The 24,795-nt window shown below is 37.5% G+C and overlaps 1 protein-coding gene across 2 annotated transcripts in view; it reads right to left on the reverse strand.

The window, feature by feature from the left end:
• Positions 1-1,230: 1,230 nt before the first annotated feature.
• The window catches only part of PRXL2A (peroxiredoxin like 2A), a 51,955-nt gene continuing 28,390 nt past the window's right edge, over positions 1,231-24,795 (reverse strand). For both annotated transcript variants that reach the window (XM_031956366.1, XM_031956367.1), the window contains 5 exons: positions 24,424-24,600; positions 24,120-24,214; positions 14,813-14,953; positions 13,133-13,297; positions 1,231-3,651 (listed from right to left, as the gene is read on the reverse strand). In XM_031956366.1, coding sequence (XP_031812226.1) covers positions 3,538-3,651; positions 13,133-13,297; positions 14,813-14,953; positions 24,120-24,214; positions 24,424-24,598 — 690 coding nt within the window. In that variant the 5' untranslated portion in view covers positions 24,599-24,600 and the 3' untranslated portion in view covers positions 1,231-3,537. The remainder of the gene's footprint in view (positions 3,652-13,132; positions 13,298-14,812; positions 14,954-24,119; positions 24,215-24,423; positions 24,601-24,795) is intronic.

Consider the following 24,795-nt stretch of genomic DNA (forward strand, 5'->3'; position numbering starts at 1 on the left):
AAACCATGGATCCATTTGGTCCCAATAAATCTCTCCCTTTCAAATAAAATATTAAAACCTCTCTAATCTCTATCTTGCCTCAGTTTCTCTGGCATTACACTTTTAAGCATTACTAACTGCATTCAGTCTTGAATACTATATTTTAGTTGAGCAGTCAGGCAGCACAATTCCTGGAGTCAAGAAAACTTAAATTTGCCCTAAAATATTTACAGGCTGTGTGATACTGGACAAGTCATTCATTACCATTTACCTCAGTTTCCTTATATGTAAAATGAGCTGGAGAAGGAAATGACAAACCATTCCAGCATCTCTACCAAGAAAACCCCAAATGGGATCACAAAAAGTAACCACATTTTAGATGGGGAATCGTCAAACTGGATCATGGCTTAAAGAAGGGTAGTCAGAATGGAGAAGGGACTTACAATCATTCCATATGAAGAACTGAGATGATTATCCTGGGGAAGAAAAAATTGAGTGAAGCTATTATCACTGTCTTCAAACAACAGATCATACTTAAGAAGAGGGCCTAACTTTGTTTTAAGAAGTTCCAGAATGAAAAACTAGACCTAATAGGTGGACATTATAGGGAAAGAGTTTTTAGTTTTATGTAGGTCTTTCTAACCATTAGAAAGGTCCAAAAATGGAATGGGATGCTTTAGGAAGTAAGGAATTCCCTGTCATTAGGAATCTCGAAGTAAAAGCTGGACAATGACTTGTTGGGGAAGGTATAGAAATGCTCCATTCATTAGGCATTGATTAGGTCACACAAAGTCCCTTCCCATTCTGAGGCTTCTTAATTCTAGACATGCCTTCTCTTCCATTAAGCCTTTTCAGAACCCAGCAGCCTGGGACAGTAGAATGAGAATTGCACTTAAGAGGACCTACATTAATTCTTGTCTTTTTCATTAATTACCTGCGGTCCTCTGACTCTCAATTTCTTTATCAGACAAATGACAGGGATGTACTTGATTGCCTCTGAGGTCCCTTGCAGCTCTCAATCTATAATCCTAAAATTTCTTTCCTCTTAACCACTGGGAGATTTTGTAATTCTTATCACACATCCTTATTTCATAGTTAGCTGAATACTTCTCTTAATCTCTGCCCAAATGATAACCACCTTGAGGATAAAGGCTATTTTAATCACCTTGACACAAGCCTACTGCAGGCAACATAGAACTGATGCTTAACAAGTATTTGTTCAGTTATATAGAATTAAGAATAAAGGGAAGGTCAAATCAAGAAGCATTTATTAAATACCACCTATATGCTAGGCATTGTGTCAAGCAGTGCTCTTATTTACCACCCTATTTGGCAGATAAGGTATAAGCGCAAGGAGTTTAACAAATTACCACACACAAGATGACCCAAGTGAAGACTTCCAATTTCTCCAGTGGAGTACTGGAGAATCCGATTAACACATTATTATTTTCATTTTTAATCTTTTTGATAGTTACTTCTTAGAGAGATAACACACTATTTTTTCCTATTGTTAATGTGTTATGAGGAAGTTTCTTACTTTTCCAATTTTATACACAAAAATCTACTGTTTTCCTAAGCATGATTTTATTATAGTCAGATGATAAAACAATTTCCAGTAGGACAAGCTTCTAATGACATATTAAAAATCAATGAGGTTGGAAAATTTAGTTGGAAAATACAGCTTTGCTGGTACACATCTGTTCCATAAAACAAGGGCTATCTATTTGTATAGTCATAACAACGCACTCATACACAAAGATTCATTATTTCATCAGTGCAACTGCGTCTTCTCTATAACTTCTCTGCAACTCAGCAGGCTTTTTCATGAGCTGCCTTAGCTAGGAAAAGAAAATGGCCAACACTCAGGTGGTAAGCCCCTCCAAACCTGATTAGGCTGGTCTTTGTATGGATAAATGATACAGAATCCATCCCTGGGGAGCCCATAATACTCTACACACAAGTAAAAACCCAGGCTCTCCAACCTTATGGTGAAATGCTCCCAACTCTCAGCTCATAGGAAACAGTTAAAACAAAAACAAAAAACCAGAAGAAGTCTTCTACATGAATTATATTAAAGAATATCATTCCAAAACTTATATGTCACAGAGGCAACATGGCATAGTGGAAAGAGCCCTGGATTTGGTATCAAAGGCCCTGGGTTCAAGCCCCAGTTCCAATGAACAGTAATTCACATTTATATAGAGCTTGAAGGTTTACAAGGCAACAAATCTGTGGAATGCATAATGAGAACAGCTGATGTTCATACAGTGCTTTATAGTTTCCAGAACACCTCATATGTATTTTCTCCTTTGAAGTTGTTATTAGAGGGTTTGGGTGTTTTTTTAAAGTCAGATTCCTGATTTTATCAGAATATGGAGCTCCAGATGAGGAGCCATCTCCCAAATGAACATTTACCTATTCTCAACAATATAATAATTACTATTTAAATAGTTGCTTTAGGGCACCAAAAAGTTGTGACTTGCTTAGGACCTTGTAGCATACTAGGAGCAGTTCTGGAACCCATATGTTTCTGATGCTACTCCCCACAGACCCCCAAAACGGTCATCCGACCTACTGTTATAACCAGGGAACTCCCCAATCTTGCCATCCAACCCTCAGCTTCAATCTTAAGCCCTCTAGGCCCACTTTCTTAGGTATGTTTATCTCCTGAAGAGCTAGGACTGTCTTACTTTTGCTCTTTGTATTTCCTCTACTTAGAATAGTGCCACATAGTAAGCTCTAAATAAATTCATTTATTCAACTATCCATTTCTCCATTCCTGACACTGAGGTCATTTCTCTATCCATAATGTTATGCTGTCTGTCACTAGAGGTGCTATTACCTCTTCTTAATAGATGTAGAAACTGAGACTCAGAGGGGCTGTAACCTACACACTGTCACACAGATAGTCTAAGAGACAAGATTTGAACACTGCTCTTTGTTAACAATACTTTACTCTCTATTTATTATGCCATATTGATTATTAAGCTCACTAAACATCACAAACAAATGAGGAAACTAAGTTTTATAGAGATTAAGGAACTTGCCAAAGACTCCTAAGGCTGAATTCAGGGCTCTTTTAATTCTATCCTGATTTGGGGGAGAGGTTATTGGGTCAGGGCAAATCATTTAATCTCCCCATCTGTCTCCTCCTATGATTTATACTGCTTGCTTCATAGGGACCTGAAAAGGAAGCACTTTGCAAATCTCCAAGGTAAGTGAGGTGAGCTCTGAAGGAGAGAACACTTTTCTCTCACTCTTTAGTGAAAAAGCACTGAATAACATGCTTGGGGTGGGGAGAAAGAAAGAAAGGAAGGAAAGAAGGAAAGAAAGAGAAAAGAAATGAAAAAGAAAAAAAATTGATCTTGTTTTCAATTCTAATTGTTTAACTAAAAGAAAAATCCCAGAATGCAAAAAATGAGACCAGAAGGGGTTTAACTTCTAGGAGAAATATGTAATGCATGTGTAGATAGGGAAGCCTTCGATGGGACTTGTAAAGCCAATGTCAATCACAGTCTCATCTTCCTAGTTTTTCCCGAGGTCAGTTGTTAAATTTGATCATTTTCCCTCTGAGGTTGAAGAGTGTGGCTTTATCTTTTTGGCAGCTTCCAGAACAGAGGCAGGGTCGACTTTATCTCCAAACTCTTTTTCTCGGTGCTCTAGGAGAATGCCCTGAAAAAAAAATAGGAGAGTGTGAATTCATCTTTCTTATAGATGAATTGGGGAAAGGGAAGTGGAAGAGCAGAGGCAAGAAGGGGCTAGACTCTTTGACTCAGATGTGGCACTACTAAGCATATATCCCAAAGGAGGTCAAAGGCAGAAAGAAAGGCCTCAGACACAACAAAAATATTCATAGCAGCACTTTTCATGGTAGTAAAAACTGACAACAAAGCGTAAGTCTATTGAACAAATTTTGAAATATGAATGGAATGGGGAAGGAAAAAAACTTGATTTTGTTTTGAGTTCTAACTGTTAAGTCAAAATAAAAATCCAGAATCCAAGAAAGAGGCCAGAAGGGACTTAATCCTTAGAAGAAATATGTAATATAGACCCATAGAAGGAAATTCTCAATAGAATTTCTGTTCTAAGAAATGATGGCTATGGGTCATTCAGAGAAATAGGGGAAACCTTGTATGAACAGATTTAAAGTCAAACAGAATAAATATAATATATACAATCACTACAATAGAGGAAAGCAATCCTTAAATGAAACCAAACTAATATGATGTCAAATCTTAATCTCAGGTACTATGCAGAGTGTTAAGGATATGATTACAATAAAACAAAAAAGAAATAATCCCTTTTTATTTTTAAAAATTCAATTCAATTTTAATTTCCATTCCAAATTCCTTTCCCCTTCCTTTTTCTACTCATCAAAAAGGAAAAAAAAAAAAAAAACAACTTATTACAAGTAAGTATCGAGATGCAAAGCAAATTTCCACTCAGGGTATGTTCTGAGAAAAAAAAAGGCAGCAAATAGGAGAAAATATGCTTCAATTTGTATTGAGTCCATCAGCTTTCTTTCTATGAGTAGAAAGCATATTTTATCATGAGTCGTTTGGAATTGTGGAACTCTAAAGGAGTTTATAGTCTATAAGGGGAGAGACATATGTACTTATATGTATATATACATATGTGCATATATATATGTTCACATAGAATGAATGCACAATACAAGGCAGTTAAAGGGAGGGAGGCACCAGAGATTAAGAGCATCATGAAGGCCTTTGTGAAGAAGACAGTACTTGAGTTTTATCTAGAAGGAAGAGAGGTATTTTATCAGACAGAGGTGAGAAGGAAATGTGCATTTAGTATGAGGAACAACCAACGCAAGGGCATGAAGTCAGGGAGTTTATTTCTCTCTATGAAGAAGAGATAGAAAACCAATTTGAATGTAATTGGGGAAAAATAAATATTTACCATGAAGGAAAGAAAGAAAGAAGAAAAGAAAGAAAGGAAGAGAGAAAGAAACAGAACAAGAAAGGAAGAAAAGAAGAAAAGAAGGAAGGAAAAAAAGAAGGAAGGAAGGAAAGAAGGAAGAAAGGAAAGAAGGAAGGAAGGAAAGAAGGAAGGAAGGAAAGAAAAAGGGAGAGAGGAAGGAGAATAGAAAGAAAAAAACAATTCCTCTGGACTGTAGAATATGGGGACCAGACTAACATTTAATAATGTTGAAGACACAGTTAAGGCCAGTTGTGAAAGGCTATAAAAGTCAAACAGAAGAGTTTATAGTTGATCCTAGAAATGAAAGAGAGTTTATTGAGTAGAGGAGTATATACAAGGTCAGATCTGCCTTTAAAAAAAAGTCACTCAAGCAACCCCAGGGGGTGGATGGATTGGAATGGAAGAGATTTGAAGCAGGAAGACTAAGTATTATATATTTTAATGGTCTAGATAAAAGGTGATGAAAGGCTAGGAGTAATATGAGTAGAGAGATGGGGTCAGACATAAGCAATCACAGGGCTTTAGAAATGGCAAGATTGGCAACTATCCAAATAGGTGGAATGAAGGAGAATGAAGGATTGAGGTTAAAACCCTAAGAAATTGCAAGAAAGGTGCTACTTTTGACAAAAATAGGGACCTTTAAAAGAGAGGGGATTTTGGGGGGAAGTCAACAAATTCTGTTTTAGACAGGCTAAGTTTCAGGTGTTTTCGGCCATCCAGCCTGAAATGTCCAACAGGAGTAGGTGATACGGAACTGGAAAATCAGGAAAGAAACTGGGCCTGGATACATAGGAATCATCTTCACAGAGTTGATAATTAAACTTAAGGTGGTTGAGGAGTTGACTGATAGATATATTATATATCTATATACATACACACACATATATATGGACAGGGTTTTGGGCAATATCAATATTTAGGAGTCATGATAAGGATGATACAACAAAAGAAAAAGAGGGAAAAAATAGGCAGGGGGGTAGGAGGAGCACTGAGAATGAGGGTCGTCCTGAAAACCCAGAGAAAAAGAGTTTCTAGGAGAGAGTGATCAACTGTCAAAAGCAGCAGACAGGTCAAGGAGGAGGAAGACTGAGAAAAAGCCACCAAATTTGGTTTCTGGACAATGACACATTCTTCCCTTTTTTATAGCACTGACTATCTAGTAGGCAAGTAATACATTCTTGTTGAATGACTATCTAAATAGCAATAAAACTTAATATCAAAAATTAAGTCACAATTGTACATACTGATTTTGTTAATTTTTCTTCGTTACAATGGAGGATATCGGAAAATTACTTTAATGTAAAACCCCAAAGTGTCACTAAAACTTAAAAAAAAAAAAAAAAAAAGAAGGGGGCATCTAGGTGGCTGAGTATAGATAGAGTACCAGCCCTGAAGTCAGGAGGACCTGAGTTCAGATCTGGTCTCAGACACTTAACACTTCCTAGCTATGTGACCCTGGGCAAGTTACTTAACCTCAAGGCTTCAGGGAAAAAAAAAAAGAAGGAAGAAGGGGAAAGAGTATAGACTTTGGGCCTGTTGTTGGGTCCCAAGGCAAAATGATTTTTTAAAATTAAAAAAAAACTCCTTTTATTTATTGAAAGACATTTGATTAAAATATGTTATTAAGTTGTCCAGGATACTGAAAGAAAGGAAAATTAATAAGCAAATAAGACACGAAAAGCAGGCTATAAAAAAACCACAAAATGTTTGCTGTATAAGAAGAAGATTGAGGAGATATATTTAGATTCCAAAATCATCCTAGAAACTGAATTTTGAATTTTTTTTTTTTACCTTGGCAGCAACTGAAAAACTTTCCATTTTCTCAAATTAAAATACTTTAAAGGAAGAGACACAAAAACAAAACAAGATGGAGCTACCTTTGCCTTAATTTTCTTAAGAGACAACTGCCTGTCTGATCATGACTTTGATGATTAAGAAACTAACTTTCTCAATGAAAGCCACCTCCTCTCCTGAAAGGACCTCTTGAAAAAGAGAACAAAAGCCAGAGCAGAAAGCACACTCAATTTCTTTGTCCTTCAAGAAAGTGAGTTGCTCAAAGGACATTAAAAAAGAGTGATAAAATACATTCATATATCAAAGTCAAGGGAAAGGACAGAAAATGGATTGTCAATAAACACTTATTGAATGGGTGTAAGACTTTCTAAATACCATTAGCAGCAAAACTGAAACAATTAGGGGTTTCATAGTATGTGGGGTGCTGGATTTAGAGTACAGAAGACCTGAGTTCAAATCCAGTTTCAGATATTTACTTAGCTTGCCTCAGTTTCCCTATGTGTAAAAATGAGTAAAAAAAAAAAAGGTAAAAAAATTACTTCCTAGGATATTATAAGGGTAAAATGACATTTTTGTAGAGTATATTGTAAACCTTAAATTCTATATAAATACTAGAAGTAGCAGTTGTGATAGTGTTAGCAGTAAAAGTAATAGTATAATAATAGGTGATAGTGGTAGAAGTAGCAATAGTAGTAATAGTGGTGGTAGAAGTAGTGATAGTGACGATTGAAAAAAGCGTAGTGAAAGGAATTACTATTTGTGTGATGGTAGAAGTTCGACCATTTCCCCAAGCTTGTTTCTTCATCTTTAGGATGGGGACAATAATGACAATATCATGGTTATTGGAAAGAAAGTACTTTGTAAATTTAAAGGGCTTTAAAAAGACCATAATTATTGCTAAGGAATTTGAAGGCAGCTTTTGGTTTTCTGCCAGCAGAGCCACTCCATATCAAACCTCCATCTCTAAGGATACAGGGTGGGGATCTCTATAACTACAGAATCAAACAAATTCTTAGCAATATGACTTGTGGGAGAGGGAGAGAAAACAGCAGCTTCTGCTGTGAATAACACATCCTCCAGGGATGAAGGCGGGTGTGCCAGCCAGGCTTTTTGGGAGCCAAACCTTCTGTATAGGAATGAGTATCCAGGGAGTCATCAGGAGACAAAATCTAGCATGTTGGCCAAACCTTGGCCCAAGGGGCTGCCACTAAGGGGTGAGGAAAATTGCATCTTAGAACGTTTGAATAGTAAGGAACCTTAGAAATCTCCTTAGGCCATCATTCGCAGGCAGAGTTAATTAAGAGAGCAAGTTAGTAAACAGAATGAATACACAGATCAGCCTCCTTGCTAGATTTTGAAGCAGGTAGGGGGGTACAGTAAGAGTATTACACCTGTAGTGAGGAAAACTTTGATATCTAGACAAGTCTCTGAACTTCTCCCAGTCACAGTTTCCTCATCTGTAAAAGGGGAATAATAGTTCCTTCCTCCCACAGTTGTTCTGAATATAAAATGAGATAATAGATTAAAATGCTATATAAATCTTGGCTATTATTATTATCAATAACTCTTCTCAAGAGGGATGCCTCATTTATTTTTTATTATCAATGAAAAAAATTAGCAAGTGATTTTCTCTTCAGTCTCATCTATTTAAAACATTGGAGAGGACAATTAAAAGTAAGAATGTGTACAGGATGTTGTTTTCAGAGCAATTATTTCAGATTATTTTCACAAAAACCAAGTAAAGTAATGAAGATAGTATTATCTCACTAGACAAATTAGAGAAATTACCTATACAGAGGCTCAGTGATTTGTACAAAAGTTTATAATTAATTAGTTGGGAAGACTAGGATTGAAATCAAATTCTCCAAAGGTCTAACAGGCTATATGGCCAAAGACTTACTAGTGCTCAGTGAGATCAATTAACTGGAGAATGAAGCTGCCAAATTGATATTTCTAGAATACAGATATGGTCAGCACTCCCATTCAGAAGCTTCCAATAGTTCCCTATTGCCTTCAGGATGATGCATTGGGAAAAAAAGTTACCAGTCTGGCTTTCAAATGTCCCTACTCTTGGTCCCCCACCCACTTTTCTAGTCTTATTTCAAGATATTCCTCTTCACACACTCATCATTCCAGACAAATAGGACTGTTTCCTCTCAGAGCTTTTGAACAGGTGGTTCTCCTGTGCCTGGAATGGCCTCCCTCTTCACCTGTGCCTTAGAAAATCTCTAGCTTCCTTTATTTATTTATTGCTTGTTTTTTTTTTCCTTTTTTAAAAATTTTAATAGCTTTTTACTTACAAGTTATATGCATGGGTAATTTTAGAGTATTGACAATTGCCAAACCATTTGTTCCAATTTTTCCCCTCCTTCTCCCCACCCCCTCCCCTAGATGGCAGGATGACCAATACATGTTGAATATATTAGAGTATAAATTAAATACAAAACAAGTATACATAATCCAAACCATTATTTTGTCTAGTTTCCTTTAAAACCATGTTCAAGTACTACGGCCTACACAAAGCCTTTCCTGTTCCCCTGTGATTAGGGCTCTCTCCTTAAGATCACTTTGTCTAAATTTTCTATTTACTTGTCAGAGTACACTTTATGTCCCCTGGTGGAATTAAGTCCCTTCAAAGGTAGGGATAATTTCATTCTAGCTCTTTGCATTTTCATCTCCTAGCAAAGCACCTTCCACATAATAAGTGTTTAATGAAGCTTTGCCATGCTGGATTGAAGACTAAGGAGACTCTGAGGGAGTCAAGTAAGAAAAACAACAACAGTAAAGGTTAAAATTAAGTTAGCACCTTCAGCGGGAAGGCTTTGGGTTCCTATTTAATTATCAATCGTGGAATTTCTGATTGAGAGTGATACTAATTTAGAGGAAGGATGGCTACTCCTTGGGCAAAAAACTGCACTAGCTATGGAAATAAAAGTCAAAACTGAATTTGAAAGATCTGAGAAAAGCAAGATAATCAGGAAGAGAAGGTTTAATTCATGGAATCTTAAGTCTTGATTTCGACAGGGGACTTTAGGGAAAGATAATGCCAGAAATTGGAGTGTGGGGGACAGAATATAAATGAACATGAGAAGGTCCATCAAGTATGGACTTTGGGGATCTTAGATGTTTAATATAGCTTTAAAATAAGTCACAAAATAACTGACAAGCAGCATAGTGTAATGCTAATAAATTTATAAATGCTTTATCATTTATTCATCAATTTGTTTGCTACCATTGTGACTGGTCTACAGGCTTTTCTTCTAAAAAATAAGGGAGGGGGCAGAGAAACCAGACTTGCATGCCTATGATCTCTGTTCCTAGGGAGACAGATGCTGGTAGAATCTAGAATTTAGTAGTTCTGAATTGCAATAGGGTTAAAGCCAATGGGATGTCTGAGCCCCCAGGAGTGGGGGAACATAGCGGGGTGGGAAATGCCAAGCTGTCTAAAGAGAGGCGAATTAGCACAGATTGGAAATGAAGTTCCAAGCTTTCCTACCAGTCTATTGGTACTTCCAGCCTAGGTGAGACAGGGAAACAGCCTCCAACCAACCAACCAACCAAATAAACAGGTTGGATTAGACTGTTTTCTCAGCCTGTAAAATCCATACATATCTCTGTTTCCTTTTTGTAAAATGGAGATGATATTTTTAATACCTATCAGAAAAGACAATTATGAGAAAATCACTTTGTAAATTTTAAAACATGTACATTATTACTACTAGTGTTTCCTCTTCTTCCTCCTCCTCTTCCTCTTCTTCTTCTTCTTCTACTACAATTTACAATTACTCCTGCTGTTGCAGCTACTACTACTACCACCACCACTACTATTTTTGCTCTTGTTTTTCAGTCCTGTTTGTCTCTTTGTGGCCCCATATGGGGTTTTCTTGGCAAAGACACTGCAGTGTTTTGCAATCATTTTACAGAGAAAACTGGGACAGAGTAAAATGACTTGCCCAGGGTCATAAAACTACTAAGCATCTGAAGATCAGGAAGATGAGCCTTCCTGCCTCCAGGGCAAGTACTCCAACCACCAAGCCTATAAGCAAACAAGTCTTGAAAACATGTACATTCAAGTAATTGCTACTGCTGGTGTTACAACTACTAACTACTGCCACTGCTACTACTACTGACTACTGCTGCTATTAACTACTGGTACTGCTACTAGTGACTGCCACTGCTACTACTAATTACTGCTGCTAGTGCTGCAACTACTAACTAATACTACTACTGCTATTACTACTATAAACTATTGCTGGTGCTATTAACTACTATTACTACCACTGTTACTACTACTACTAACTACTGCTGCTACTACTACTAATTAGTGACACAATTATGTCACTGCTACTACTAACTATTGTTGCTACGACTAATTATTGTCACTACTACTAATTACTGCTGCTGCTACTACTAACTACTGCTGCTGCTACTAATTATTGTCACTACTACTAATTACTGCTGCTGCTACTACTAACTACTGCTGCTACTACTACTAATTACTGTCACTGCTACTACTAACTACTGTCACTACTGCTAACTACTGCTGCTGCTACTACTATCACTATAATTAATGTAGAGATAATCAGACCTTAAAACTACCTCAGAAGAAATAAAAGAAAGTTAGGAACAAACTTGATCTTTTCTAAGACCACTCTTTAAGGGAGATAAAGGCATCATCTAGCCCAAGAGAAATTTATTGCTTTGTTTCTAGAGTTCAAGACTTTCAGTGGCTGAAGAAGCTTCTTTCACAGGGGATATGGAGTGGGTGAAATAGAATGTAAAGTCCTGGGTTCAAGTTTCATGTTTGCTGCTTCTGTTCTCTGTGATCATATTAGTCACATTTCCTCACCTGTAAGGGGGGACAGCTAGGTGGCACAGGGAATAGAGCACTAGGCTTGAAATCAAGATTCTTTTCCTGAATTCAAATTCAGCCTTAGACATTGTCTAGTTGTGTGACCCGAGGCAAGTCACTTAATCCCGTTTTGCCTCAGTTTCCCTGTCTGTAAAATGAGCTGGAGAAGGAAATGGTAAACCACCCCAGTGTCTTGGACAAGAAAATCCCAAATAGGGTCACAAAGAATTGGACACAACAGAAATGACTGAATATATACATGTTAATATTTATCCTACCAATCTCTCAGCATTGTTGGGAAGCTTAAAAAAGGATGCATTTAGAGCAAGTGCCCCTGTGGGGTCTTCCTCTCCCCCCACAACATAAGCAGTTGCCATTCTGGTTAGGGGACCAACTCATCCATATATCATTTATTACTGGGTTGAGTCCCCTTATTGGCTATTGAGTTAGAACTATATGATTATACTAAATGAGTCTCTGCCCTTCACTTTCTCTCTTCCTTCCGCCTTCAGAACATAATATCTAGGCTGTCTGCAGAATCCCTTCCTCCACCTCCCAACCTAGACATAAGCCAGAAGTGAGCTGGTGCTTCAAATGGGGAATATTTCCCTTTTTGTGTCTTAATTTTGGTTCAGGGCCTTATAAGAACCCAAAAAGGTCTGTGATGGCAGGGAAAGTGCCTCCTCCCAACAAGATGACAGCCCTGGCATCCCCTGGAACTGCCGTGGCTGATGACAGGGGGAGATGCTTGCTCTGGGCAGACTGACCGCTGCTAGGAGTGACAGAAGTAGGCAGGTGCCAGGAGAAGAGCTGGCACTTGAGAGAAGCCAAAAGAAAGATCAAGGCTGGCTATCTGAATGGACAATGCCCGGGGCAGAAATGAAATGTGAAATGGCAAATTAGCAGAACTGCCAAACTGTATTAAGTCTTATTGAGACTTATTATCAGTCTCCAACCTGGCTGTAAGTTGAACTTGAAAATCCTGTGTTATTGCTGAATTGATGTATTCATGCTGTGATCCTCTTAAGCTTAGAATTCATTGCTCTGTGGAGGAAGGAGCTAACCTGTCCTCTACTTGATTCATATTTGTTCAACGCATACCTCTTAAAATGATTCATCTTTTGAAGAAAATCCTAGATTAAACTAGGACCCAAAATAGAATTGCTCCTGCAGTAACTGGGGAGGGGATGATGAGCTAATTAACATGAGACTGGGGAGCCCACTCTCCTTCAGAGAAGTCTGGTTCTCCATTAGAACCTAAACAGAGATGGCAGGTGAAGGACAGGGTCTCTATCCTGTGGCCTTTATCCTAATAGTACCTTTATTCTCTATGGAAGATATGTCAAGCTCTTTGTGAACCTTTGAGTATTCTGTGAATAATGAGGAGGCTGGATAGAAGAAGAGCATTCCTGGCTTGTTTCTCCCAAATAATGAGGTGGTAGATGTGACTTCTAAACTTAGGGGAAATGGGGAAATAGGACAAAAGGGAGCAGTCAGGGGCGTTCTCAAGGAAAATGAACACAACAACATGTAAACACAGATACACACAAACACATAATATTATACCTGCTTTCCTGGCCCAATCACATAAACACCTCCGAGGATGAACCCTTCTCCTTCCAGGTTACCAGAGAAGCCCTTATTCCTGGCCCGAAAAAAGTTTTGCCAAACACCCAGACGAACGAATCCCATAAACATCATCTTCCGCTTCTGGGGACCATAAAATTTTTTCTGCAGAAAAGAGACAGATGCCAAATTATTGATGTTTATATCTTTGTTCCTTTCACTCTAGTCTGCCCTCACCTCCTTAGAGGATGAAAGCTGTCGGAAGAAGTATTTAGTTCCTACAGGGGAAAACATCATATTTATTTGCTGGCACATGGGAAAGTTCTGTGTGTAATAACACCCCAAACTAATACAAAATCCCAAGAATTAAGCTGAGTTCTCTCATTAAAATAATTGGGTCTATAAATAAAGGCCTAATGAGAATGTTTCACATATCTCTGAGCCCACATCCTAACTAAATTTGTATATTTGGAAGTTTTAAATTTGTGTGATACTGTGTGTTTGAGAGAGAGAATAAGTTGGGATACCTCCATGGACTGGACTCACAACCTCTCTACAACTTGATAAACTATTTTTGAGAGATTCTATGGTTGAAAAAGTACAATAGAAAGATCACTGGTTTGCAGAGTTAAAACTACACTTACACTTATTAGCTGTGGGGCTCTGGAAAAAATCACTCACCCTCTGTCTGCCTTAGTTTCCTCAAAATGGGGATAATAATGGTACCTACCCTCAAGAGTTACTATGATGATCAAATGGGATAATAATTATAATGCATTTAGCACAGTGCCTGGCATCTGGTAACCATTATATAAATGTTATTTTTTATGATTATGAATATTATTATGTCTATACAATGAATAACTACAGGAATTTAGTGAAGGGAAAAACATCAATAGCCTAAAATATTCTTGTTCCTAACTGGGTAGTAGCAACCTTCTAGTTTTTGCTGTAATCATTTGGGTATAATAAGAGGTGGGGAAAAATTGCTTCATCTGTAAATTGGGGATAATAGCAGCACCTACCTCCCAGGGTGTTGAGAGAATCAATGAGATAATATTTATAAAGCACTGAGCACAATGTCTGATACCTCGAAAATGCTATATGAATGTTAGGTACCATCATCATCACCATTCTCCTTATCATTTATCATCATTAACGTGGCCATGAACAGGTTATCATATGTGATTAAAAAAAATAAGGAGAATGGGCCACTTCCACATTATCCCTAAGTCCACTTCCTTGTGAACATTTGTTGAATTCCAGCATAGCATGAATTAGCCCTACTTGGCTTTAGCAATACATCAGACTCACAGAGCTCCACTTCAAGAAGCATTTAAACAATAAGCAAAAAGAAAGCTCCTATAATCCCTTAATTATGTTATACAAGGTGCATGAAAAAGATAATTGTGTAAGAATAAAGCAAGCAGGAAGCCAATAGGGCTTTCAAAGGAACTCAATACAAAATAGAGAGAAATCCAGAGTTGACTTTAACTAACTGAAGTATATTGTTGTTCAAGTAATTTATTTCCATAAGGCCGACTTCAGGCCAAGTCCGTCAAACCTTGGCAGTTCAGTGTTCAAATTACCCCCAGAAATTCAACCAAGCAAAAAGCCAACTCTAATTTGGCACTGTGAAAAAAACCCTAGCATTGGAATTAAGTTTTGCAACAGATGTACCCTTTCATCCAGAAAGATCTTTCCTTTGAAATATGGCTGGAAATCCTCCACTTCTGACCCGACCTTCTCTTTCACCACAGCATAGAGGGGGATGCCCAACTGATCTAGCTGTGGTTTAAGAGTAGAGAGTTCGGCTGCCTCCTAAAAGAAAGAGACAGATTAATAGTCACACATGCACATACACAATCTTCTTCCTCATGGAGAAAAGGGTTCACTATATCATCTTAATTTTTCAAAGAAAGCATAAAAAACACCCTGCTCCATCCCAACATCTGTCATCTCCTGAGGGAGACCAGGGCTGAAAGTGCCAAATGTCACTGGGACTGAAAGAAGGACAAAAACAGTTTGTCTTTTTTTTTTAATTGCCAAACAACAGCTCATTTATATTTTATAACATTATTCAGTTAACAATGACCAACAAACAAAAAACTTGTTTTTGCCTGGTGACCCTGTCTGATTTAGATGCTTCAAGACAGCACATAGAATCTTGTGTTACACTAACAGGCAAAGGCCTTTGTGGTACAAAGGGGAAAGGGATACTTACAGTATTGCAGGAGATTTCACCATTGACAAAGGTATTTCATTATAAACAAAGACCCTATAACCAAAGGCCTTCCCTAATAATTGGGCTCCAATTTATGTCTTCACCTAACTAGGAAGGCAACGTTGTGTTTTGGATAGAGTCTTGATTTTGGAGTAAGGATTTAAACTTAGTTTAAATCCAATCCAGGATGCTTATTAACTATGTGTTCTTGGATAAGTCACTTAACCTTTGAGAGAATGATTCATTCATTCATTCATCAGGCATCAAGCACTCATGAAGTACCAGGCACTATGCTAAGTTCTTGAGAAACAAACACAAAAATGAAAGATGTTCTATTAGGAGAAGCTTCCATTATCTTGTCTGAAAAATATTCTCTGATGAGAATTGTGAAGTTCAAATAAGATAGAGCAAACTTTGACATCCCATATAAAAGTGAGTTGCTATAATTTTCATTCCCATGTTATATTCAATGAAATTCCAATAGAAACAGTCCAGGTTCACATCCTACTGCCATTCTTTTGTCTTTTAAAATTTGGTAGATTATTGGACAGGTGGAAGTAATAATTGCTTTTTATAACTTTTATATTATTTTATACAGAGCCAATGTCTCACTTTAAAGGCAATTCTACCGCCACCAGGTCACACTACCTTTGATATATACTGGCTGTGAGGTCCTGACCAAGTCACTTAACTAACTCTTCAGTATCAGAGGCAACTCTTTAAATTTTAAGTTCTAGTGAGAATCCTGAGTTGCATTGGTAGAAGAAACCTTCTCATCTTGTAAGTTTCCCAAATCATTGAAATGACACATCCATACTTCCATTGTCATTATCATCCTCATCCTTTTTTCTTCTTCTTCATCATCTCTAGTAAGAACACACTCCAGCCAGATCAGTCCCTAACTGTTTTTTAAATGTCCCTTGCAAAAAGTCCCACCACGTTGCTTCTTCCCCTCACATGGAATGCCTTTCCCCTCTTCCTTTTTTTTCAACCTTAACCCTTGCTATTTTTCAGCACCCAGCAAAACTTCCTACTTCTACACTCAGTCTTCTCTGATAATTCTGTCCACAGGGGTTGAATTCAATACAACAAACATTTACCAGGTCCAGATCTCTCTGACCTTTGAGATCATTGTGGAAAACACTCATTTGACAATTTATGCCTTGTGATATCTCCAATTTTATAATGTTATTTATTATGCTATTTTAAAACTTTATACAAGTATATGTCTTATCTTCTTAGCTAGCTGTTGAGCAATGTAAGAGCAGTAAGGTAGCACTGGGCTCATTTTCCTGAATTCAAATCTAATCTCAGACACTAGTTGTGTGGCCCAAGCTAGCTCACCCTGCTTGCCTCAGTCTCCTTATCTGTAAAAGGAGTTGGAGAAGTAAATAAATAGCAAACCACTCTAGTATCTTTGCAAAGAAACTTGGAAAGGGCCATGAAGAGTTGGATACAACTGAAACAACGAAATAAAGGCAGGGACCTGTGTCAGCTGCTTATCAATCAATCAGTCTACACAAAGGTAAGAGGGGATAGTAAATATAGATGATAGTCAGGATCCAAAAACATCTAGATAGCCTAGAACTTTGAAATGAGTTAAATAGATGGACTGCCTTTGTAGGTAATGAGTTCCCCATTATTGGAAGTCTTCAAGGAAAGGCTGGATGATCACTTAATAGAGGGAATTCTTGTGGGACTAATCAATCAGAGAAGATTAGAATACCTCTAGATCCTTTCTAATTCAGGCTTGGTGACTCTCTAGATATCTTTTTTACAGCCTTCTAGTATATTGCAGAACTATGTACACAGTAAGAATTCAGTAATTATTTGCTGAATGAATGAATTTCTATTAAAATAGGAGAGAAGAAGTTTCATACTTGGAAAGAGGGGGGCTCATCTATTATAAGTCATGACATATGCAAATACATGTCATGCAAATACAAATCTGTTAGGCAAGTGCAATGCTAAATCTTCTCCTCTAGAAAGAAAAATTGCCAAGTATTGGTCCACCGGCCAGTTTATGATCAAGGCTTGTGCCACAAAGCTTGGACAGCTCAGCAGGAACATCCTTTTCTCTTGATAGAGAAGCAATGAATGAGGTGTGAAATAAGGCATATGCTATCAATATGCCCATTTGTTGTGCTTAACTGTATTTCCTTGTTTACAGGGAGAATTCTGTTGCTGTGGGGGCAGGATTGGGGAAATGATAACAATATGCATAAAGTTACTATAATGAAGACAGAGTGAGTTTGACAGGAGTGTTTTAATGTATCTACTCTACTTCAGTAGGAGTTATGTTTGTTCATTTTTTTTTAACTTACTTTCTAAATCAAATACAAAAAGAAAACTTAAATGGGAATACCATTTCCTTGAACACATTTATCAATAACTTGATTAAACACCAGATAAAAAGGACACACACATAGCTACAAAGGTCTCACAGTGCTTGGTACATAATGGCCTTTATCAATTCATTATTTCCTCCCTTCCTAGAAAGTAAGCTCAAAGATTTCTCTCATTTAAAGAAATCTCTCTTACTATATACTATATGAAGTAATATTACATAAATTTTTCCTATGATTTGAGGGTGAAGAGCTTCCCCAGAATCTCCATTTATGGAAGGTTCCCTGGGCAGCCATCTCTTCATTTTTCACAGAATTCCATCATGTCCTCCTTTTTTTTCCAACTTATTTTTATATAGTCTTCCCTATTAGACTGTAAGCACCTCAAGGACAGGAACTGCTTTTCTTCTTGAGTACATTTATAGTTATCCTTTTCACATGTGGGATAGGAAGAGATTAGGGTTACTATCCCACTCCCAGCCCCTTCTTGTGATCTTGAAAATCCACATACAATTTTTTGGCCATCTCTTCAAACCACAGAAGAAGTCTGAATTTCTTTTTTCTTTTATAGGGTAAAGTATCTTACAGTATCTTATTGCAAAATCTGGGTTAAGTATTGGTCATAGGTTCTGTGTTGTTTGCTGCTCTTTGCAGGACATCTGTGGCTTCCACAAAGCTCCCCCCAAATTTTCATTTAATTTTTTTCTGCTGACCCATAATACATCAAAACTATAATGAAGAAACTTGTGATGTGGAAAGGATAATTATATATTCCTATTGCTTAGCACCATTCCTGACACATAGTAAATGCTTAACAAATGTTTGTTGACTTGCTTATTACTCTGGGTTCCTTTATTAATTAATTTAACTAAATAAAACTTTTATCTATACAAACACATATCCTCTTCACTCAAACTTCTGGAAAACAAAAGTTTACATAACATATCACCATTTAATTACTGTTGGAAGCTCTTTTCCTACTTTTTAGGTCACTGTACTTAGACAATGGAAGAAATTAAGTCAGCAAAAGCTTCCAAAATGCCATTGCTATTGAAAGGCAACACCCAACAAATGTAAATGAAAGTTCCTCCCCTGGTATAATCAGAGGTTCCCTGTGTCTTGCCAAGAGAGCCCAGCCCAGCCTACTTAGGATGGGTAGGGAGGGGACTCAAGCAAGACTGAAAAAGCCATGAAGGCAATCCCTTTAGGTTAGGGAGTGGGCAAACAAAAATATGAATGCTTTTTTTACTATTACTAATTAGGACAAAAAATGTGCCAAACTGGAAATGACTCAAGATTGCTAATAATTAGAGCTACCCAAAGGGGTATGGGCTGCCTTGTATGATAGTGAGTTCCCAATCACTAGATACTCAAATAAAGTCTTGTTTGAGTATGCTTTAGAGGAGATGTTTGGAGCATATGGCCTTTGACTTCCTTTCCAACTCTTATATAAATTAATCAATAAGCATACACATACATACACAAACACACACATATACATATATATGTATATATATTTATATATTTTTACTATGTGTATAGTATACACATAGGTGTATAGTATACACAGGTGTATACATATGTATACACATGTATAGTATACAGATATGTGTATAGTATACACAGGTATGGGCTCTGTATTAAGTGCTATGGATCCAAATTCAATAAGTGAAACAATCCTTGCTCATAAGGAATTTGAGTTCTAATAGGAAAATGTTAAAACCATGTAGAATTAAACACAAAATAAATGTAGAGAATAAATACAAAGTAGTCAAATATAAGATAGTTTGGGAGGAAGGACATTAAGCAGCTGAGGGGATGAGAAAGAGAATTCATATGTAATGTGAATTGAACTTAGTCCTGAAGGAACAAAAGCATTCTGTAAGGTAGAAATGAGAAGAAAAAATGCATTTCAGGCTCAAGAGCAGTCAGTATAAAGCACAAAGACTAAAAACAGAGTGTGAGGGAAAAGAAAGAAGACTAGTTTGATTGGATACAAAGCACTGGACAGGCAGTAATACACATTGAGGTTAGATAGGTGGGAAGATGGGGGCAGAATCAAGATGGCAAAATGAGAACTAATTTTGCTTACCTCCATAATTACCTACAATTTTGATAGACCAAATTTTAAGGAAGCCAAGAAGTCACAATGAATTATTTTTTCTATCTGAGACAGCTCAGGAAGACAGACCTAGAAAGGTTTATAATGGAGCAGGGACTGACCAGGGATGGGTGCAATTCCAGAAAAGGGAACATTTTAGTATCCAAGGATGGAATAACCGGAGCAGAAGAACAAAACCAAAGGAGAGCCAGTAGTTCAGTGGTCCTGAATCTGTAAAATTTCCCAGAGGATTGTGCCTGACTCCAGTAACAGTCTACTGAAACTTAACCACACACAAATCCACAAATCCACACCAGGGCCAGATGCTTGCAGAACTCAGGCCAGGAAGGCAGTGAAACACCTTTCCCTGTATCACACTTCTTGGGGAGCACTGAAAACTTCCAGGCCCTCAGACTGAGATGGAATAGCAACAGAAGGACACAAGAGTATAGAAATTAGGTCATAATCACTCCCAGAAGTGTGTGGAGCACAGCACTAACATAAAATCTAAAGCAAGAAGTAGGCTGGACAAATGAAGAATGAAGAACCTAATGACAGGTAGTTACTCTGGTGACAGGGAAGCTCAAGATGCAAACACAGAAGAAAATAAAGTTTTAAAAATATTTACAAGTAAAGTTTCAAGTTAAAATGAAGAATGGAAACAAGCTCAATAAAAATTTCTACAGTTTAAAAAAAAGAGTTTACAATCCAAATAAGAGTGATAGTGGGAAAATGAGAAAAGAAATAAGAGCTATACAAGAAACTGATGAAAAAAAGATTTAACAGCTTGGTTTAAAAAAAAAAAAAAAAAAAAGCACAAAATCTCCTGAAGAAAGTAACTCCTTGAAAATAAGAACTGGCCAAAAGAGAAGCAAATGACTTCATAAGGTATAAAGAAATAAGAAAAACAAATCATAAGATGGAAAAATAGAAAGAAATGTGAAATATCTCATAAAAAGATAGGTTGGAGCTAGGTTAAGAAATGACTTTAAAAGCTAAAGATAGCTATTTGTATTTGATTCTAAAGTATTTGTATTGATTCTAGAGACCAGTGGAGTTTATTAAGAAGAGGATGATGTGGTTAGATGTCTGCTTAAGGAAAATTACTTTGGTAACACTGTGGAGGATAGACTAAATTAGAGAGAGACTTGAGGAGAGTTTAACTGGATTTTGTGACAGGGATTGGGAGACAATTGAGTTTAAGGTATTTATCCAGGATCACACAGCTAGTAAGGTTCTGAGGATATATTTGAGCTTGGGTTCTCCTGAATTCAGGACCAGTGCTTCTATCCATTGTACTCTGAATTTTGTGCTTTTGATTCAGGATGACTCAGGTGTGAGACTTCCCCGGTAGACTCTATAAGAATAGTAGTACTTCTCTCCTCCCCGCTCCCCAAATCAGTCTCCACTTCACAGGTTACAGATTTAAGAACCCAAGAGGCCATCAAGCCCCACCCTCTCATTTTAGAGTTGAGCAAAGCCTCAGTGATTTAAATCTCCAAGGAACTTCCTGCTCTTCCCTTAATGACTGGGCTCATTTCAGATGGCACCTTGTACCTCATGGATATTTAGCCAGTATTTGCTGAATCTGGCCAGGCTTACAGTGTTAGGAGAGTGGACCTGTGAGAACCCTGGAGAAAACGAGTATATTTTTGCACAGAAAATTTCCCTCATAGTTCAAATCAGAGAGATGGCTAAAAGGGGAGGAGATGACCATGGCTCTAGGGACATCAACACAGTAAGAAATGCTCACATATGCAGCAAGGTGGGGTGGCTGTGCAGCCCGCCCAGTCCAGAGGTCAGCTGAGTAGAAGAATCAGTGGTTGGGGCAAGTTGTGCACATCAGTGAACGCATATATTTTGCATTTATTCATATGCATACAGGTTGATTCTGTTAGCTAAGTGATACAGTGCATTCCATGTCAGCCCTAGAGTCCGAAAGACTCATCCTCCTGGGTTCAAATCTGGCCTCAGACACTTCCTAGCTGTGTGACAGGGCAAATCACTTAATCCTGTATGACTCAGTTAACTCATTTGTAAAATGAGTTTTTTTTAATTGCCATGAAAACCCCAAATGGGGTCACAGAAAGTTAAACATAACTAAAAGGACATAACAAGTTGTCTTTGTACTTTTAACATAGCCTATCCATTCAATAGTTTAGAAGCTCATAGGATCATAAATTTAGATCTGGAAGGAAATTTAGAGACCATTGAGTCTAACCCCTTTTACATAGATAAGGAAACTAAGTCATATAAAATTTAAATGACATACCCAACGTCACAAAGTTAGTAAATTTCTGAGATAGAATTTGAACTAGGTCTTTGAGGATCCAGATTCTCTATCCTTATTCATTATATTGAACTTTTCTTATAAAGTTTAGAGTTGAATTGATTAATGGAATGGCAATTAAGGAGGGAATTGTGATTAGTTTTCATTTTTTTTTATAAATAGTATTTTTTTTACAATTATGTCTATTTTTTATAAAATTCAGAGTTCCAAAATTTTTTTCCTCCTCCCTCCCCAAAATGGCAAGCAATCTGATAGCCCTGTTAAGTCAAGGAATTCCAAAGGGCTGTTCCTTTCATGTTCTTATAAAGCACTGCAGAGATAGATTCCTATTTGCAAAAATAAAATGAACAGTAATCTATTGACCCTGACTATCTTGTTCAGGATTACGCTCTTTTATGACATAGGGTTCTGAACATCAACTCCTCCTTGTTCCTAAGAAACTGCACTGACCACTTACTAAATTCCAGTTCTCAACAAATGTGGGGAAAATATTATAGGAACATCATTGATGATGATGCTGTGAGGAAGGAATTCAGAGTCACCACACTCATAAAACCAATTAACAAGTATTGATCATTGCTCGTCACTGCACTGATAGTCAGTCTGTAGAAGAGAAATAAAGCAGATTAATTGTCCAAGAATGTGAAGACCGCGTATTTTAAAATCAGCCAGAGTCAGGAACTCAGGTTAGGGGAAAATCGTCAGTCTTTATTCTCAGTGAAGAAAGATCGGAGGTGCAATAGCAATGTATGTAGCTGAGTCAAGAAGCTAGCTAGACCAGCAGCCACACGACCAGCAGCTAGGAGTATGGAACCCAGGCTCAATCTCTCCCAGCTTCTCTTCCTGTCTCTCTCTCTGCCTCCACCCACCAAAATCGTCATTTCTTATACAACACATCAGGACTTGCACAGAGAGTGGGCGGGGGCCATTCTTTATCCAATCATGTATATTAATAGAGTATAGTCCAATTACCATTTAGCCTCATGTACTTGGGACCTTAGTGCATCAACTCAAACCTTAGCCCATTACACAAGAAGATTATGAGAATCCTGAGAGCCATGACCACAATTACTAACTGTGCAACTCTGGACAAATCACTTAATTCCTGTATGCCTCAGTTTCCTCAGTAATAAAATAGACATAATGGCACGTCTATGTCACAGGGTTATTGTGAAGATCAAATATCCCAAGGCATACAAAGTGTTTTACAAATCATGTAGTATTCTATACCTGTGATTATTATCAAAGGTATTCAAATATATAAATGAGTCTAGTTTGGAAAGATAAGACATTTGCTTTAAATAACTAATGAATAGTGTGAAAATAGGATAAAATGCAAAAATCCAGTGCTATAATATTATAGCTAGGTGGCTCGGGGCATAGAGAGCCAGGTCTGGAGCCATAAAGACCTGAGTTCAAATCTAAATTTAGACATTTACTAGATGTGTGATCTTGGGCAGCCACTTACCCCTGTTTGTCTCAGTTTCCTCTCCTATATCTTTGCCAAAAAATCCCAAATGAGGCCATGAAGAGTCAGACATGACTGAAATGATTTAATAACAACAATACAACTATAATGATGATCAAGTGAAAGACTTGGCTATTCTGATCAATACAATAATCTGAGATAATTCCAAAGGACTAGTGATGAAAAAATGCCATTCACTTCCAGACAGAGCTGATGAACTTTCAGTGCAAACTGAAGTATAATTTTCTATTTCCTTAACTTTTTTTGTTTTTTTTTTTTAAATATGGGTAACACGAAAATATTTTTGCATAATTTCATATTTACAATTGATGATATATTGCTTGCCTTGTCACTGGGTGGAGGAAAAGTGAGAGAGCGGGAGAAAATCTGGAACTTAAAATATAAAAAAGTGCCACAAACAAACAAATAAATAAATGGAGGGGAAAAATGAAACAAAACAAACCACCACAGTGCTACAAACAACAGTTGAGGTGTAAACGTCTCTCACATATCATGACTTTTCCCCCTAAATAAAAGCCCCAAATGCAAAACTACATACCTCTCGACACAAAAAACAGCCTGGTCTTCGTACTGCCATGATCACTGCCCCATTGTCTGCCCATAGTTCTCGGGCTTTGAAAGTCTTTGGGGATTCTGGAAGGGAAAGAAAGGTTTTCAGTGTTTTTCAACTAATATTTCGCCCCTCAGTTTTGAGGCTTCAAAAGGTACCCCTCACCAAAAAAAAAAAAAAAAGGCCCTAAAGCTATCAGAGAAGCACACAAAACCAAGAACAGTAGGTTCCTGGCCAGAATGTTCTGAATTATCAGGAATAGTTAGTTCTGAGCTCCAAGCTCAGTACTCACCATTATCCAGCGTTTTCAGCTCTATCTCTTCCAGAAATTCTAGGGTAGCTGCTATTGATTTGGTGAGAAACAGGTCAGTGTTGGCCAGGATCAAGCTTAAAGCAGCTGCGCCCAGGGCTCCGGCTCCGAGAGACCACATCCCCAAGGAGAAGAAATTCAGGTCCAAGAAAGACATTTCTGAAAATCAAAAGCAAGTTTGTTACTCTGCCACTCTAACTGGAGCCAGAGGCTCTGGCAAATATCCATAAGGAAGCTAATGTCAAGAGTCCTCAGGTGTTTACTAAATGCTTATCTTGGGAATTACTCTGAGGGAACCAACAGTGATAAAAGCCAATCTAAGGCAGCTCAGCAGATCCTAGGTCTCAGGTCAGC

Source organism: Sarcophilus harrisii, chromosome 2 (assembly GCF_902635505.1).
Source record: "Sarcophilus harrisii chromosome 2, mSarHar1.11, whole genome shotgun sequence".
NCBI lineage: Eukaryota > Metazoa > Chordata > Mammalia > Dasyuromorphia > Dasyuridae > Sarcophilus > Sarcophilus harrisii.